Source organism: Cetorhinus maximus, chromosome 8 (genome assembly GCF_964194155.1).
Source record: "Cetorhinus maximus chromosome 8, sCetMax3.hap1.1, whole genome shotgun sequence".
Lineage (NCBI taxonomy): Eukaryota > Metazoa > Chordata > Chondrichthyes > Lamniformes > Cetorhinidae > Cetorhinus > Cetorhinus maximus.
In genome coordinates this window covers 18,136,122-18,155,696 of record NC_135886.1, presented here as the reverse complement: position 1 = coordinate 18,155,696, position 19,575 = coordinate 18,136,122, and the positions used below count along the sequence as shown (strand labels likewise).

The 19,575-nt window shown below is 41.6% G+C and overlaps 2 protein-coding genes across 2 annotated transcripts in view; one reads left to right on the top strand and one right to left on the bottom strand.

The window, feature by feature from the left end:
- LOC144683478 (acidic mammalian chitinase-like) overlaps positions 1-2,570 on the bottom strand; it is a 58,151-nt gene extending 55,581 nt beyond the window's left edge. The window contains exon 1 of the mRNA XM_078546530.1: positions 2,498-2,570. Within this exon, the coding sequence (XP_078402656.1) occupies positions 2,498-2,522 (25 nt within the window). The 5' untranslated portion in view covers positions 2,523-2,570. The remainder of the gene's footprint in view (positions 1-2,497) is intronic.
- A 1,395-nt stretch (positions 2,571-3,965) lies between these two features.
- Positions 3,966-17,633, top strand: LOC144684069 (ciliary microtubule-associated protein 3-like). The gene is made up of 6 exons (XM_078547784.1): positions 3,966-3,984; positions 6,423-6,562; positions 7,686-7,778; positions 10,550-10,686; positions 16,778-16,895; positions 17,513-17,633. The coding sequence occupies exons 1-6, from the start codon at positions 3,966-3,968 to the stop codon at positions 17,579-17,581; spliced, it is 576 nt and encodes a 191-aa protein (XP_078403910.1). The 3' UTR covers positions 17,582-17,633.
- Positions 17,634-19,575: the final 1,942 nt, after the last annotated feature.

Below are 19,575 nucleotides of genomic sequence, written 5' to 3'. Positions count from 1 at the left end.
GCAGTTCTGGTCGCCACATTATAGGAAGGATGTGATTGCACTGGAGGGGGTGCAGAGGAGATTCACCAGGATGTTGCCTGGGATGAAACATTTAAGTTATGAAGAGAGGTTGGATAGACTTGGGTTGTTTTCGTTGGAGCAGAGAAGACTGAGGGGCGACCTGATCGAGGTGTACAAGATTATGAGGGGCATGGACAGGGTGGATAGGGAGCAGCTGTTCCCCTTAGTTGTAGGGTCAGTCACAAGGCACATAAGTTCAAGGTGAGGGGCAAGAGGTTTAGGGGGGAATGTGAGGAAAACCTTTTTTACCCAGAGGGTGGTGACGGTCTGGAATACACTGCCTGGGAGGGTGGTGGAGGCGGGTTGCCTCACATCCTTTAAAAAAGTACCTGGATGAGCACTTGGCACGTCATAACATTCAAGGCTATGGGCCAAGTGCTGGTAAATGGGATTAGGTAGGTAGGTCAGGTGTTTCTCACGTGTCGGTGCGGACTGGATGGGCCGAAGGGCCTCTTCTGCACTGTGTGATTCTGTGATCCCACAACCAACGGATCAGATCTAAGCTCTGCCGTCCTGCCAATTTCAGTCGTGAACGGTGGTGGACAATTAAACAATTCACTGGAGGAGGAGGCTCCACAAATATCCCCAATTTCAATGAGGGGGAAGCCTAGCACATCAGTGCAAAAGGTAAGGCTGAAGCATTAGCTAAAATCTACATCCGGAAGTGCCAAGTGGATAATCAATCTCGGTCTCCTCCCGAGTTCTGCAGCATCACAGATGCCAGTCTCCAGCCAATTTGATTCAGTCCATGTGATAACAAGAAACGGCTGAAGGCACTGGATACTGCAAAGGCTATGGGCCCTGACAATATTCCAGCAATATTACTGAAGACTTGTGCCGCGCCCCTAGCCAAGCTGTTCCAGTGCAGCTACAACACTGGCATCTACCCGGCTATGTAGAAAATTGCCCAGTTATGTCCTGTACACAAAAGCAGGACAAATCCAACCCAACCATTTACCACCCCATCAGTTTACTCTCGGTCATCAGTAAAGTAATGGAAGTGTTCATCAACAGTGCTATCAAGTGGCACTTGCTGAGCAAAAACCTGCTCAATGATGCCCAGTTTGGATTCCGCCAGGGCCACTCAGCTCCTGACCTCATTACAGCCTTCGTTCAAACATGGATAAAAGAGCTGAACGTCCGAGGTGAGGTGAGAGTGACTGCCCTTGACATCAAAGCAGCATTTGATCGAGTGTGGCATTAAGGAGCCTGAGCAAAACTGGAGTCAATGGGTATCGGAGGGAAACTCTCCACTGGCTGGATTTAACTTAGCATAAAGGAAGATGGTTGTGGTTGTTGGAGGTCAGTCATCTCAGCTCCAGGACATCACTGCAGGAGTTGCTCAGGGTAGTGTCCTCAGCCCAACCATCTTCAGCTGCATCATCAATGACCTTCCTTCCATCATAAGGTCAGTAGTGGGAACGTTCGCTGATGATTGCACAATGTTCAGCACCATGTGCGATTCCTCAGATGCTGAAGCAGCCCGTGTCCAAATGCCGCAAAGCCTGAACAATATCCAGGTTGGGCTGACAAATGGCAAGTAACACTAGTGTCAGGCAATGACCATCTCTAACAAGAGAGAATATAACTGTCTCTCCTTGATGTTCAATGGCATTACCATCACTGAATCCCCCACTATCAACATCCTGGGGTTACCACTGACCATAAACTGAACGAGGCTAGCCATATAAATACTGTGGCTACAAGAGCAGGTCAGAGGCTAGGAATCCTGCGACAAGTAACTCACCTTCTGACTCCCCAAAGCTTGTCCACCATTCACAAGGCACAAGTCAGGAGTGAGATGGAATACTCCCCACTTGCCTGGATGAGGGCAGCTCCAACATCACTCAAGAAGCTTGAGACCGTCCAGGACAAAGCAGCCCGCTTGATTGGCACCACAACCACAAACATTCACTCCCTCCACCACCGACGCACAGTAGCAGCAGGTGTGTCCCATCTACAAGATGCTCTGCAGGAATTCACCAAGGCTCCTTAGACAGCACCTTCCAAACCCACAATCACTACCATCTAGAAAGACAAGAGCAGCAGATAGATGGGAACACCACCACCTGGAAGTTCTCCTCCAAGTCACTCACTATCCTGACTTGGAAATATATCGCCATTCCTTCACTGTCGCTGGGTCAAAATCCTGGAACTCCTTTCCTAACAGCACTGTGGGTGTGTCTACATCACATAGTCTGCAGCAGGTCAAGAAGGCGGCTCACCACTACCTTCTCAAGGGCAATTCGTGATGGGCAATAAATGCTGACCCAGCCAGCGAAGCCCACATCCCATGAATTAATAAAAAAAAGTCACAGCTCAACCCCTTAGTATTAAATATCTTTAGCTGATAGCAAACATATCTCAACATCCCACTCCATTAACTCTTATATAATTGAAAGATTAAGTATATAGGTTTGGCCCATTTCTTACTTACCAATTAAACCAGGCACTTTCTCCATTTTGGACTCAGTAATTCACTGTCTCTGTAGCTTTATGCTTTTGTAGTCAATGAAACTGTGCTACTGCAGGAACCACATACTGTTTCCATAGTTCCTGCAAAGATAATTATTAACCAAGCAGTTAAGGAGGCAGGACAAATAGATAAGCGTATGTGATAATGGATGGCAAACATTTGGAATGATCTACCAGGCCAGGTAGTGGAACTAATGATATTTGTGGAGTGCAATGTGCGGGTAATTACCAGACTGGATGAATTGGAATAGTAAAGGGACGGGTTAATGGATTGATTTTTTTTTCTCCTTATGATTTTACATGTTCTCTCAATTACTATTCTTCAATAATAATAACCTGACCTTATTTCCTTACATTTCTAAATGTGAGCTCCTTGTCTAATATTTATCCCATGAGTAAAGTATTAGAATGAAGGATGTTCTGGTGTCTGCACTCGCCCACCTATTCATTCATTCTGGAGAGATTTTGTTTTTACTGTTCTACCTTTTCTGAACACATTTAGGTCAGAACAGGAGTGTCGTCTAGACATTGTAAACTCAACATTTCTCCCATATCTAGTAAATAGGGAGGTGACGGTCTAGAATGCACTGCCTGGGAGGATGGTGGAGGCAGGTTGCCTCACATCCTTTAAAAAGTACCTGGATGAGCACTTGGCATGTCATATCATTCAAGGCTATGGGACAAGTGCTGGTAAATGGGATTAGGTAGGTAGGTCAGGTGTTTCTCACGTGTCGGTGCAGACTGGATGGGCCGCAGGGCCTCTTCTGCACTGTGTGATTCTGTGATAATAGCTTAAAGCAGAAGACTTTAATCTCATTTAACCTACCTATCCACTGTATTTCCTTTGTTATTTCTAATAACCCTGAATCCCATTTATTGACAATCACATGTCTACTTCCCTCTTGAAGCTTATAGTGATATCTTGTCTGGGCACCTATTCCATAATGTGTTCCACAGACCTATCACCCTTTATGTAAAAATGAAAGCTTCTCCTGCATTTTCTATTTTTATTTGCTTTTATTATATTAATACATCAATGTGACCTCCGCCCCACTTTAATCCAAAATTTCTTCCATGTACAGAATTTATCCACCACCATTACATAGCTAGTGGGATTAATTGGATAGCTCTTTCAACAAGCAGGCACCAGTGCGATGGGCCTAATGGCCTCCTTCTGTGCTGTTTCATTATATGCTTCACATATCTCAGCAGTTGGAAAGTGCATCAAACACTTCCCCTTCTGCTCCTTTGTCATTCACGCCACTTTTTGGACAGGGGCTGATAAGAGTGCGGGGTGAGAGGGGTGGGCGGGAATGTCTATTCTTGTCATTGGGAAAGGTCGGTCTGTAAATCCCCAGCGCATGCGTGCTGCTGGCGGTTACATATAAACACTGAGTAACCAATGGCAACGAAAAGTAACAGTGTTCGGCATGGCTCTGCAATGGACAGGTGAGCTATTCGGTGTGTTATACCTGAGGAATGTGTAGATAGTATAGAGAGAGAGGGAGGCAGTTAAAGTAGCATAACATAGGCGCAGCAGTGCGTCCTGGTTATCCGGTGCAAGGTTTTATTCGGGTTATAAATTCCCAGCTACACGTCTGCGAACTGTTAGGGAGCAGGGAAATCTTCTGTGTCCTGACTGCAGTTTGAGCATCCAGGGTGGATTCAAAGGAAACGATTCCTAATTTTGGGAATGCTGGATTTTAGACTGGTGGGGTTTATTAAGGAATATCATTGCTGGAATCTTCTGAGCGCAGAAGCCAGCCATTTGGCCCATCATATCCGTGCTAGCCATTTGAGGCAGTTGTTGGATCAGTACAATTCTCCACAGCCCTGCATTTTTTTTCCAAGTACAGATCCAATTCCCCTTTGAAAGTGACTATTGAATTCAGTTCCACAATCCCTTCAGGTAGTGTAATGTGTTCTGTTTGCCGTACATTCAAAATAATCACACTTTTAGACTCAAAATGCTGTGTATTTCTTACAGCTCTCCATGTGTTTGGTGGGCCAATACATTATTGCTCAGCAGCTGATTGCTGTGCAACAGTAAATGGGGTATCCTGGATGTACATTCTCATAACAATTAGTTCCTAGCGCTATGAATAATATAACAATATAACATGCTTCTTTCTAAATAAAATACAATACCTTTATATATCAATATAACTGTTCAAATCATTAACTGTTTCTATTATCTAAACTAAAGGAGATTAACAGTTAAATTTTATGATTGAACTGAACACCTTTAAAGTCTGTTGAAAAGCTTGTTTTCTCAAAATATTATTCACGGTATCCCTTAGGTGGTAAAATGTCCGTCTTCATTTGAACTAAAGCAGCACTCAGTTGGTCTTTAGTTCGGCAGTACTTCTCCTTGACCACTGCATTATGATTCTGCAGCATGCATAAGAACATAAGAAATTGGAGCAGGAGTAGGCCATTCGGCCCCTCAAGCCCGCCCCGCCATTCAATAAGATCATGGCTGGAATCCAGGATGGGTCATGTCAGGACCAAGACGGTCAAGAAAGCCGCCTGAGTGATCATTGAGAAATACTACACCCGCCTTGGCAATGACTTCCACACCAACAAAACGGTCTGCGAGGAGATTGCCATCATCCCCAGCAAGAAACTTCACGACAAAATACCTCAACTCCTCTTTCATGCCAGCTCCTCATAGCCCTCAGCTCCTCTGATACAGATCAACCATTAGCTAACTGAATTGTAAAACAAGCTTGAGGGGCTGAATGGCCTCCTGTTCCTATGAAGATGCACATTTTTAATTTAATGCCCAGGGTCGAGCAGCCAATGTAGGTTAGCAAGGACAGGGGTGATGGGTGAGAAGAGCATTTTGTGAGATAGGATACAGACAGCTATATGGGTTAATTTCTAGACGGTCATTTTAATTTAAAAGAAAATTTACCTGAATTTTCTGATGCTCAAGCTAAGTGTTAGTTTGGGCTAAGAACATGCATCACTTTAGGCACCTAGTATCAGCATCAAACATTTCCTGGTAGGGTAAAATAGTGGAGTGAAATGTTTCCTACACTACTACAACCATTTGCCTCAATCTTAACCTCAGAAAAGCACTGCTATTACACCAGTGTGACTTTGGCCACACATGCTGTTCTCTGGTTCCTCTGTGTGTGATTGCAAGATGAGTTCCAAAGTAAGGCAGTGTGTTGTGAGCCCCTGTTCACTCAGCAAGAAAAAAATCTCCAGTTAGGTCAAGAGACTAGTTCGTCTATAAATGAGTGAAACATTGATGGTAGATTGATGACATTATGTTAGTTTTGGTTCATTTGGTAGCACTGTCACATCTGAGTCAGAAATCTGTGGATTCAAGATGCACTCCAGAGACATGAGCACAAAAATTTGGGTTGACACTCCAGTTGAGCACTGAGGGAGGACTGGTAGTGACATCTTTTGTTTGAGACGTTAAACTGCGGCCCAGCCTGCTCCCTTAAGTGGATGTAAAATATCCCATGGCACTATTTCAAAGAAGAGCAGGGGAGTTAACACTGGCGGCCTGGACAAATTTATCCCTCAATCAGTATTGCTAAAAAAAATTATCTGATCAGTGTTACATTGATATTTGTGGGAGTTTGCTTCTGCACAAATTGACTGCCATGTTTCTTACAATACAGCAGCAACTATACTTCAGAGGTACTTCATTGGCTGTAAAGTGCTTTGGGATATTCTGAGGTTGTGAAAGGTGCTATATAAATGCACATCTTATTAGTAGCTCATAGTTAAATGAAGAAAAGGTGCCAAAATAATTCAAAATTTTCACTTCATTAATGTGAAATGGTAACTAGGAAGTAATTGGTTGCTGTTTCTGAGCTGTTGCACTAGAGTCAATTGGATCAATGTTTTCTCTTGAATTCCACTAGGGAAAAAGAAGAATTTGCGAACACATATTCCCGATCGAAAGCTGTTTCCACTTCACTGGGCCCCAGACAGACATGGAAATGAATATCCCCCAATAAGAGGAACACCAAATTGTGGACCTGGTTGCTATGACACTTATCTTGTATGCATGAAGCTACTATTCTTTTTATTTCACCAGCCATGGTACATTGTGAGAATAAATGTAATCATGAGAACTATTGTAAATCTAAATGCTAGCCATCGATAGTTGCAAGTGTCATAAAGTGAGGGTGGGCTTAATGATAATGGCCAAAGTACCTTATTTTCAGCCACTCATATGAAATGTTATTAGCCAGGATGGAAGGTAATGCTTCTTTGATGTACAAGGTGATCTGGTATGGGCTGCCATTCAGATTATATGGAGATCTTTGCTGGAGAGGACTGAAGACTCTCTTGTCTGCTATTTCTAGAAATAACATAAACACATTATTAGAATCTGTTTAAGATTTCATTGGAGATATCAAACAGAAGCAACCCTTGCAACATATTTTCAATGTCACTGCACAGAGTGACAAGAGCAAGTCTTACCCCTTTAATCTACGAATTTCATAATTATTTCTTATCAACGTATTGAAGAATATGCTGATCTTTGAAGACAAAGGACAAATCTTTGAAGATTATTGCAAAGACATTTGACTCTTCAGTACTTGCCAAGACGCAAACAAATCTGGATTGGTTAAAACTATTTTATATTATTAAAAATGTTAGCATTTGCATTAAACTTGTATGTCATGTGCCTAGATTGTAATATCCTGTTGTTTCCTTTTATTTATTCATTCATGGGATGTGAGCATTGCTGGCAAAGCCTCATTTATTGCTCATTACCAATTACCCTTGGAGTTGGTGGTGGCAACTGAATGGCTTGCTAGGCCATTTTAGAAGGCAGTTAAGAGTCAACCACATTGTTGTGGGTCTAGAGTCGAATATATAGACCAGATTGGATAAGGTTAGCAGATTTTTTTCCCTAAAGGACATTAGTGAACTAATTAGGTTTTTTTCTAACAATCTAGTAGTTTCTTGGTCACTATTACCAGTTACTATCTTTTTATTCCAGATTTATTCAAGTCACTGAATTTAAATTCCCATGATGGGATTTGAACTCACATCTCCAGGTTATTAGTCCAGGCTTGTTCTGGTTTATTAATCCAGTAAAATGACCAATATGCTACCATACCTGAGTATAGTATTCATTTCAAGTGGTCTCTGATTTACATTTTGTTTTGCAGAAATACAGTTTGAATGATAACCTAGAAAAGAAACCAGAGAGTAAAATAGGATATGTGCTAGGAGCAAGGACAGCAGTTCGATTTCTGCCTCAGGTATGCTACGAATTAGGGACCAGGAACTTTTTTTTGTTAAAGTATATGAAATTTGAAATCCCAGATATTTACTACAAGAATAAAGACGCAAGATTCCATGCTTTAAACAAACAGAAGAACTTTTACCATACAGAAGTTAACAAAGCAAGCAGTAAATACTATCTATCTTATACTCCAACATCCAGAATTAACATGACATAAACATCAATTTTAACAGGCAAACTGTGGTTGAACACAAACCACAAACTGCACACCAAATGGCAATCATAACCAAGACAGGTCCCATGAATTTCTCAGCAATGCACCCAGATATAAGTGATCACCATGTGTCACAAAGTTCTTCCATCTCTATTTTCCTCACAAGGGATTTCAGCTTCTCCCTTTTGAAGAATTAGATTCTGATTTCCCTTCAACAGCAACTCCAACTCAGCCTGCCCCAATGACTGCTTCCTCAGTTGCTCAATTTCCTCTCCCGTGACTTTGTCCCACTAGATTTAAAAGGCTGCACCCCAGCATCTAATCTCTGGCACAATGCCAGCTCTTTAGCTGTGCTGAGCAGAACATCATTGCTCAGTGGCTGCACTGAACAGATACCTCTTCGGTTTCATTGAACTTGCAATTCTTCAGCTTCACTGAGCTGACACTACTCCCTGGCTGCACTGAGCTAACGACAGCTGCTACTCCCGGGCTTCTCTGAGTCCTAGTTTCCCAGCTGCGCTGAGCAATTATTGGTCCCCTGATTCTCTGAGCCCCAACTCCCAGCAGCGCCAAGCACCACCGCCCTTCAGCCACGTGCTCCCATAGCTGCTTCGAGACTAGCGCTGCTGCGCTCCTGTGGTTTCTCCAGCCCGGGCTAATCTCGTCACGTGAGCTCGTTTTTGTGCTCCAAAACCTTGGTTACCTGATCAACATTTCGTTCCATCCCCCCAGGTCCCCTGGTCACTTTCTTCACTCCATCTCTGAGCATGGTCTCAAAGGAAATCTGTAAATTGAGCACGCGTGGCATGTTCCCCTGCCGCACTCTGCGCTTGTGCCAGGAGTTGTAGTCCTCGGCCTCCACCCCAAAAACACACGGACCAAATTTAAAAGAGAGAGATTCCCTCATAATTTTTATAATATATATATTTTATTGATAGTTGTACTATCCGACAAGAGCTTTTGTAAGAAAGGGTGAAAGGCTGGCTGGCTCAGAGGGTGAGAATATTCAACCCTAAAATTCGATCAGAGAAAACTGGAAACAATCTCTCACTCATGCTATAATAGTTGATTATTGTTTAAGAAGGTTATCATGGTTTATATGCTTCACCATGACCTGTGCTCTACAATGTGCACTCCTGATGACTGAAAATGCCTGGGCCTGGAATAGCTAGAGGATAAAGACTTCAAACAGAGCTTGAAGCAGTCAATATACAATAACATCATTTTGTATCCCTGCTGAACTTAAATTTCTTCCTTCTTCTGGGTTCTTTCTTGGCTGAGAAGGCAGGCAGGTATCATATTGCCATCCTTCTGTCCATTCTGCTATTGGGGCTGATGCTGAGAGATGAGGACATGTGTGTTGGAGGGGTTTAGCCACTGATTGTTCCCTTCCTCTTTTTGGAGAATAGTTGCTTCCACTTACATCTTTCTGAGATCAGAAAGCTGCTGCAAAGGGAATTGCAGAGCCTGTGTCCTGTCATTCGATAGCACAGTGTACTCCAACATCAATGTCATGATTCTCCTTCACTCCCCTATATCTCTCAGGCCACTTTGTTGCTGGAGACAGTAACTGGCTAGTTATTTAGTTGAACTGACTACTATAATTTTTGGTCTTGCTATGACATTGAAACTTAGTTTAAACTATCATTTACAATATTTAGGTACTGTACATCAAAACAGTCATTAAAGAGAAATCACTAATTGCTCTGATCTGATCAGCATCCTTTTTGGTACATCCTTGTTAACTTAATGCTTGCTCATTCTTCATCTTCTTACAAAATATATTACCTAGACTTCTGCTTTTTATCCCTCTATCATTTTACCTACATTACCTTTTTGTCTGCATCATTTCTTCTGTTTCTACCTCGGTGGCTGTCTCATTCTCTTTACCTTCACTTTGTCTTCCCCTCCTTCCTTCTTGCATCTACTCTTCAATTGTCTGCTGCCATTTTGTGAACTGTATCTCTGTTGTATTTTTTTTTTAACTTGCTCTCAACAGCTGACTATGTCGCCTGGCCCTGCAGTATATCAGAGAAAATTGGGAAAAGATCAGATTTTCAAACCAGCAAGTGCCCCATTTGGTTCCACAACTCCAAGGAGCAGACAAAGTTCATTGAATAAATTGGTGGTTCCTGGGTATGTAAAGCTACTAAAAGGTAGAATGATTCTTACTAGTAAATGATCTCTTCATTTCTCATCTGCATTCCTACCCATATGCTCATCCTATGCTTCTGTCATCTCCAGATTCAATGCAATCCTGCATCCGCTCCCATCCTTCGTGCCCTGTAAACTTTAGTTCATTGCAGACTCTGCAACTCGTACCCTGTACCGCACCAAGTCCTGCTCACCTATCATCCCTGTCCTTCCTGATTTATATTGGTTTCTGGCACTTCGGTGTGTTTAAAGTTCCTAACCCCAAGTTTAATTCCCTCCAAAGCCTCACCCCTCCCTGAGCTGGGTTTTATGATAGATCATATCCCTCGCCCATCCCCTCCCCAGGTCATCAGCCTGCCCACCCAAAATCTGGCTGCTCCACAGCCCTTTGACGCTGGGAGCAGCCTTAATTGTTTCAGAGTGAGGCTTCCATCCCCAACTGGGAGGAGGTCCAATCTTCAGTCAGCAGCTATGTAGTCCCAGCAGCATCATGTTTTGTGGTGTGCTGGGACAACAAGCAGTCCCAAAGAAGAAGTGATGGAGCCCAGACTTCAAGGTAAGTGAGGGGATGTGGGGGACCAGGTTTGACAGGCTGGGGGGCGGGGAGTGGAATGGTTAAAGAGGGGTATGATTTTGTGGAGAGGCTTGCCGCCAATGGGGACAGGGACCCATACCACACCCCCGCCAAAGGAGGTCCACCACCTTCCCCCTCAGCAGCCCATGCAGTGAAAACTGCCAGGCTTCCCGCTTGGCTTCCACCTTCCTCTGCTCTGGGCAAAATAGAGGCGGAGGTGGAACGAGGTCCTTAAGCGGCCAATAATTGGCCACTTAAGGGCTTTAATAGGCCCAAGGGTAGGACGCTTTCCTCGCCCATCATAAAATGAGGAGACAGGTCGGGGGTGTGTGGGAGGGCAATGGGAAGGCCATGTGCTTTATTTTATGAGCACCCCCCTTCCACCTACTTCAAATATACTGGTGGGGTCCGTAAAATCCAGTCCCCTATCTCTGTAACCGTCTGCAGCCTGACAACCTCCCAAATTCTCTGTTCCTCTGATTCTGACCTCTTGTAGATACCCCCTCGCCTTCACCCCCACCAATGGTGACCATGCCTTCAGCCACCAAGGTCTCACACTGTAGAATTTTCTCCCTAAACACCTGCCTCAACGTCTCACTCTCCATGATCGCACCCCCCCCCCCCCCCCCCCCCCGCCACCACTTAAAGCCCACCTCTTTGGCCAAAGTTCTTCTAATATCTTATTCTTTGGCCCAGCATCCAATTTTTTGATTATACCCCTCTACCTTGGATGCTTTTCTACGTTAAAGATGCTATATAAATGCAAATTATTGTTTTCGCCCCACTGGTCCCTTCTATGTATCAATTATGTCTACTTTATCATTGTTCCCATTTGCCACAGAAATATGATATTTATGAAGCTGTATTTCAGCCGCAGTCAGCTTGTGTAAGTTTATGGATAAGTCTTAAAACAATATTTTTTTCTGGGTGACAAATCTTCCCTAGTTCATATTTGCTGGAGAGCTGTTACTTAGCAAGCTGGCTGCTAGAAGGCTACCAGGTCTTTAGTTTTCTATACCACCTGTTGAAGAAGTGCTGATTCTTCATCTGCTTCTCCTGCCGGTTCAGATTTGGGAACTGCCCCATTGCATCCTACTATAGGGCACTGTGGGGTTGGGGGTGGGTGGGGGGGGATGTGAGGCGGAGGCTCCATTGCGCTTGGCAACTGAGCTGCCAGAATGAATCTTAAGCCTAAAGTATTTCTTCAAGCTGCTAATATCAGAAATTCTCCACAGGCAATTTACTTGACAAAGATTAATTAATTACTTTGTCATTTATTCTGTATATGTATTGTTAGACCCTTTCACTAGCACTGATTTATTCATCAAGCTATCAATCTATATCAAGAGAAATTTTAGCAGCAGGAAAATGCTATTTGCTCCAACAAGCTTTTTCTCAATCTCATCTGTTCAACAGTTCTACTACTTCCCTCAATCTTTTCTGCATCTTAATTGTCTCTTGAACATTTTTCTATTGTGAGTTTCATTTGCACATTAATTACTTATTAAACTCACCACAGGAAGTTAGGTTTAGTAATTGAAAGCGTAAGCAACCTCTTAACAATGTGACAATTGTTAATGACTGATAACGAACCCCTCTAGCCCAGAAAGTAAACAATAACAAGTGTGGAGACCCATTCCTTCAGGTTGTGAATTTTAATTGTTCCTTTTTTTTCTTTTCTGCCTCTTTTTTCTTCCTTAATCCAACTTTTTTTTCCCTCTCCTTATTTCTCTTTCTGTCTCTTATTTGACATTGAATTCACTCACTCCATTCTTTAATTCACACTCCTTCTCAGGCCTTCCTGTGTGTTTCTCAATTCTTGAGTTTTATTGATGATGGAGATACACTCTTTCTTCTGTTGTTTGCTAATGTTCCAGATGCACTGTTGCCCTAATTGCTGTTACCAGTTCACACTTTCAACAACTTTGCAGAAAAAAAAATAAAACCTAAAAGCACACAAAGAAGTCTTAAGTACCAGGGCACTCCATCAGATGCCCCGCTCCAGCAAAGTGTGGCCTGTTTAAAACAACTTCAAATAAGGATGCAGGGAAATGAAAAATACACACATTTGGCCACTAGATGGAGTATGTGTGTGTCTGTTCTGTGTTTATGTGTGTGGTTTAATCCTTCAGTTTGTCTATCGTCTACAAAGAACGAATGCTGATTTGTCTTGTCGTGCTGTATGTATGGAGTATTTACTTTTGTGAAGCATCACGATCTGGAGCAGTGCCATCTTTTCCATCTATCACCAAGGAGCTCTGTGTGGCTTCTGTTTTTTTTCAGAACGCACCCTTGCTACCAGTTGTGACCCTGATAAAAAGGACTTGCATTTATAGTGCCTTTCACGACCACTGGACATTTCAAAGTGCGTTACAGTCAATTAAGTACTTTTGAATTGTAGTCATTGCTATAATGCAGGAAATGCAGCAGTCAATTTGCGCACAGCAAACTGCCACAAACAGGAGTAATCTGTTTTTGTGGTGTTAATGGAGGGATAACTATTAGCCAGGACACCAGGGATAACTTCCCTGCCCTTCTTCAAAATCTTGCCATGGGATCTTTTACATTCACTCAAGTGAACGTCTCATCTAAAAGACGGCACCTCTGACGTTGCAGCACTCCCTCCAAATGGCACTGAAGTGTTAGCCTTGATTTTTATGCTCAAACCCTGGAGTAGGACAGTGATAAGAATCAATTAATTAAGGCTCGCATTGAGCAGCATGATTTCTGAAGGTCACAATGAAGGGAGAGGGTAACGTTGAGAGGAGAGTGTCCCTGAAGTGGACCTGGGCCATATCACGAGTATTGCTGAATTTTTAGTATTTTGCATGTATCCTACTTGTTTGTGATCATTTCTGAGTATTTATTTAGTAACAAAAAACCAAGTTATTCAAGACATTTGTAAAATAGCTCCCTATACCTTTTAAGAAATTGATAGTTTTATATTGCATCTGGTTTAATTTGCAGTTTAAAAATTGATTCTTTCTCCAATGCTTAACCTAGGATGGTTCAATTCCTTGTGTGGCTTCCCTCAGTGCAACATTTTCAGGCTATTATTTGAATAGTAGACCATCTACCATTTCTGGTTTTATGAAAGTTAGATGGAATCTGTGTGCTTTAAACTTTTAGAAAAAAAGTGTAAGAACATTTAATAAAATATGTCTAGACAGTAATACACAATCGATGAGCAGGCAGGCTTTGAAAATTAAAAACTATTGAATGATCTGTACAAAATTATTCCTATAAAATCTGTCAAATTCAAAGCACAGCTGCAGAGAATGAAAACTGCCTTTCATCTCATTAAGTAGTTCAGATAATGACATATACCGAGAGAGCAAAGGCCAAATTATGTGAACTGTGATCTAAATCTAAGATGAGATTACAGAAACAAATGATTCTTATGAAAATTTTTTAAAAATCAGTGTCTCCCAAAAATATATCTCTTGGAAGGCTTAAAATACTTGACTTGATTAAGTAAATTCTGTAATTGCTTATTTGCTTTTAACTTTTGTTCTAGCGATAATGATGAATGATATATTTCATGATGTGTGTGTGTGATACTGAATATTAATGTTTGCGACATAATCAGTGGAAGTTTACCAGATGAGAATTCATCAGTGAAAAATAGTACAGTCTAGTTTAATTCAGTAACCCTCTGTTATTGGCTGGTTTACTACAGATCCTGGTCTCAGACCAGTACCTGTGAAATCCGATACATAACCCTCTGCCTGAAGTTATACATCTACCTTCTGCATAATTCTTGTGATGTGGTTGTGGTTTTTAATGCGGTCAGGTTTCAGGACGGAGCTGATGGGGGAGTTAGTTCTTTACTAACATTGAAAACATTCGAAATTCATTTGAATTGCTGAGCAACTTTATAAACTTAGCTTTGCCGTGGACATTCATCCTGCATTTGTGAGGGGTGAAACCATCTACTGGTTATTGGAGTAGTTTTCATTTTGGTTTTAGTGGAATTAGGAGATAACATTAATGAGCCAGACCCAAGTCCACTTTGTATCATTCCAACAATGGTGTCAGTTAGCTGGATGGCAGATTTGTGATGCAGGGTGATGCCAACAGCGTGGGTTCAATTCCTGTAACGGCTGAGGTCGTCCATGAAGGCCCCGCCTTCTCAACCTCGCCCCTCACCTGAGGCGTAGTGACCCTCAGGTTAAACTCACCACCAGTCATCTCTGTAATGAGAGAGCAGCCTATGGTCCTCTGGGACTATGGCAACTTCCATTCACGTCATTGCATCATTCTAACAACAGTGTCATAAAGTGATTGTATGAGTATTGGCTTTCCTTACTGGAAAACCTTATCTTTGGATGGGGTTTTTTTTAATGCACACCCTACTGCATCAGTTTTATACTCAGATTTACATCAGTCATATTTCTGTTAAATGGTTCCTCTCAGTTCGTCTGATCGATATTCCCTGAATATTGATGTAGTTAGTTAATTTGTCGGTAAAATCTCATATATAATACCTGTTACGGTCACCTGAGGAGGGGTAAGAATGACTCCCCTCTCCTACCATAAGACCATAAGACATAGGAGCAGAAATTAGGCCATTTGGCCCATCGAGTCTGCTCCGCCATTCAATCATGGCTGATAAGTTTCTCAACCCCATTCTCCCGCCTTCTCCCCGTACCCCTCCAAATCTGACTGTAAGAGGGTTTTTGTATGAATTTAGCAAGAATGAAGGCACTTACACAATGTCTGTGCTTAACCGTTTATGTGCTGATTGCAAAGAAACCAGTCTGGCAGGCTTTCTTGAGTGTAAAACAAAAAGGGGTTAGTTTTTATTGAATTTAAAAGCCCACCCAGGATAAGATATAAAAATATTTAAAAAGATAAACCTGCGTCCGACCTTTACAATCACACACACACACACACACACACACATGCAGAATTCCAGGCTAAACATTAGGAAGTTACTTTTCAATAAAAAATTGCAATTCAATGCTAAAAGGTTAAAAAATTGAGTGTCCACTGTGCATGAGTCCTTTGCTGGTATTTGTGACTGTGGCAGAGTTTTCTCCACGGTAGTCTTGAGATTCCAGAAGTTGGAGCCCATGTAAAACTGCAGTTGCTGGAGACAATTTCTTTTTAAGATGCAATCCTTCTTTTCCAAAAGTCAATAATTTTTGCATCTTCTGATGAAAAATTCTCCATCTCTGCACTGGCTTTTAAACTGGAATAGAGATAGGGCCTTAACTTGATATTATTATTGCCCCACTGGCATGTTTTTTCCTTAGCAGCTTGTTTCTAGAACAGAAATGGCTGTTCATGTACATGGCCTTTCTCCCCATAATGATTTCATAAGGTATTTGCTTAGTTGATGTCTGGATAGACCATGGCTTTTGTTTTACAGTTGAGGTGATTAGATTCTGTAATATCCCAGCCATTAACTCCTGAGTATCTATTTTTCATCTTGATGAGATAGGCAGAACACCTTTTCATTTGGCTATTGTCCTAGTGAGCTTTCTGTCTCCACTTGAGAGGTAAGTTTATAGGAATACAAATGTGAGGTCCAGTGCAGTTTCAGTAAATCTGAAGTAGTTCCTGACATCAGCAGGTATGAAATTCCATGCGGATGTCGTGACATGTCTGAATTGTAATTCACATTGGAACTTTCTAGAAACTATACCAGAGATCAGGTGACTTGTAGCAGCCATTTTAAGTAAGTGTCTTTTCTTACTTTCAAAATGTCCTTTCTGAACAATTCAATATATGTTTGATCAGCTGATGAAATCACAGATTAATATCACACATGCACAAATCACATCATTATGACATACCTACTAGGAAACACTGAGGGCTCTACCATCCAAATGCAAACCAAGCAAAATAATGCAAATATATATATAAAAAAATATTTAAGCAACCAGCCTTGTGTTTTGGATGAACTGCAGATTTTTTTAAACCCAGGTTTACTATGATGCACTGAATTCAATAGTTCCTTTTAAACCATGATCTGTTATGCACATCAATAATATTTATTATGTTTTTAAATTGATGTTAGATTCATTTGTGCAACCAGGACTAAAAGGAGAATTTTGTGTATTTGTAGCCCTGGTACATATGAGCCTAATAAACCAAGGAACAGGCAGGTTACGTGGCCGATGAAATTTGGTTCTCCAGACTGGAATTTGGTTCCTGCTCCAAAAAAGCGAACATTGAGAATTGAGGTATGGCTACCACGGTGACAGGAATGTCCTTTGAGCCTAATCACTAGTAGTTCAAAATACGACAGAAGGGTAGTTTCTATCTTTGTGAATTTTTAAAGAAATAGAATAAACAAATATAATTTTAAAATGCTGGTAATTTTTGAGTAATTAAGAATAGAAGCATAAGGCCCTTGAGATAATATGCAAAGCTTTGCTGGTCGTTTCATCAGTGATGCACCACCAAAATATTACTGAGCCGTGCAAATGAGGAACTCAAGTTTGATTCTGGGTCCCGTGTTAGGTTGGTTGATCTCTGCTTAAGTGATGCTACAGCTGTCTTCAGCATGCCTGGTCAATGGAAGGAAAAACCAGCTGAGGTTTCCTTTCCTGATCACTGTCCAGCAATATCTGTTGGAAAATTGTGTGCATGGATGCCAGATGAGGATTGGGCTCAGCTGTTATATGCCCATGATCGAGTAACTCGCTAATGCTCACTGTCTGAACTCACAGAAGAATGACCATTTGGGCAAGGCACCAGCATATGTATAATACATGTAGAAAACAATACTAATGAAAATCAGTTTTCAGAAGAGGTGAAAGAAAGCAAGCATAAATTTTAAGAATTGTTTTATTTTTAGCTTGCCAGTGACAAGGAATTCAGGAAACACAGGAACAGAGTGGCATATTTCAGCCTGTATTTCACCTGATAATTTCAAAAACTGGGATGTTAAATACAATTCCCGTCCCTCAGAGTCACCAGTCACCACTATGCCGATAACATAACATCTTTTGAGGATGCAAATTAACGGAAGGAATCCTTTAAATGAATGTGATTTTTGCTTTTGTCATCATTTCACGCTGTAATTATGTGCCTGTGTCGTGCATCTTATTAAACAAATTCAACATTGTGAATAAATGAATTCCTTTCTTTTGTTGTTAAATGTATTTTGTTTGCACTATTTCGGAATGAAATGTCTCTATGGACAATAATTAGAAAAATAGAATGACCTTAGAATTAATTGGCCACTGCCTGAACAGTGTCAGTTTAACTCAGTGCTAGAGGTCTTGCTATACAGTCAGAGGATTGTGAGTTGAAGCCCTAATATAGGACTTCAGCCTAAACCTAGGCTGACACTCTACATACTGAGAGAGTGCTTCATTGCCAGAGCTGCTGTCTTTCAGATGTGATGTCAGACCTGTTCAGATGGATGTAAAAGGTCCCATGACACTATTGGGAAAAAGAGCAGGGAAGTTCCCTCAGTGTCCTGGCCATCATTTGTCTGTGCCAAGAGCCACCAAAATAAATCATTGTCTTCATCTCTCTCTTGGTTGTTTGTGAGACCATGCTGCCATAATTGGGCATTGCCGACACTTCATATGTTATTTATTTGCTTTGAAATATTTTGGGAGTAAATACGAGTCCTTACCAGCATCTCCACAATCTGCAACATGGAAAAACAGTAACACTCTGACAGCTTCTTTTTAATGGACAGATGCAAAATGCAAATAAGCGGCTGCAAAACAATCCATGTACATTGCTGGGGGTGGGGAGAGATAAATAGATTCACTAACAAACGGACACTCCTTTAATCCTCTCCCCTAACCAATTTCTGCCATGAATTCTGTTATGGGGTAAAAGTTCATACAATTACTACTCTTGTCCCATTGCTTTCTTTTGTTTAAATTACTATAATATAGACATGTATTTTTTTTTTGTATTGTTGTAGGAACTAAGACTGAATATTGTGGTAAAACTACACAAGTCAGTTGTGGGATAGAAATATAAGTTTCAGATAGCTTTGACAAAGCACTTGGAAGATTTGTCTTTTATCAATGAAGAGGTCAGGATACATTGATGGGTTGACCACTTATGACTTACCTAAGCAGCTGTCATCATTTAAATGCAACCTAATGCTCCATCATAATGAATGCTGGATAGCATCATTCCGAACACTCTTGGCCCCGACAGGTGAATCAAAAGCAGGTTTTATCAGTTTCATCCAGAATTACAAATGGCAGCTTGGTAACCTTGGTGATCAAAAAACTAGACAGGGAACGTATGGTCTTCTATTACCGTTTTCAAAGTTTGCACAATTATAATCGGGCTTGTTCTTCTCTATGCCCCCACCCCCAACCTTATGGAACACGAATCTATTTTCACCTGTGTATTCACACAGGCTTTGCGCATATATGTAGGTTTTTTAAAGATAATCTCATTATGCTTGTTAATGCCGAGAGCATTAATCAAAATTAAGTGAACAGCACACTCAGATAATTTGCAAGTAGCTGTTTAAAATTTCTTATCTTGAGCATCTTTCTTACATCCTTAATTTAATATGTCATTGAAATGGAAAGTCAAAACATTTCACAATACAATTATCTTTTGCAAAGTTGTTCTGCTCCGGAGACATAGGGCAGAATCTTCTGGCTGGTGTGTGGGTGGCGGAGTCCGCACGCCAGCGCTTAAAATGTCGTGCAAGCGTCCCGACGTCAGCGCGCGGCATCGCAATATTTCGGTCAGCAGGCGCGCTATGCAGCAGGACGTGCGCCCGCCATTAATTAAAGGCCTGGTTAAGGCCATTAACTCTCCAATTGACCAGGATTTTGAGGGGCCCGTGCGAACTTCGGGTCGGCGCACGGGCCCAACGGGCAGGCGGGTAAGTGATTTTTTTTTACAAACCTCATCCAGTGGAGGGATGAA

Coding starts and splice junctions, on each gene's coding strand:
- LOC144684069 (XM_078547784.1), top strand. Junction 10,687..16,777: donor GATGGAGCCCAGACTTCAAG/GTAAGTGAGGGG, acceptor GTGTATTTGTAG/CCCTGGTACATATGAGCCTA. Junction 16,896..17,512: donor AGCGAACATTGAGAATTGAG/GTATGGCTACCA, acceptor TTTTATTTTTAG/CTTGCCAGTGACAAGGAATT.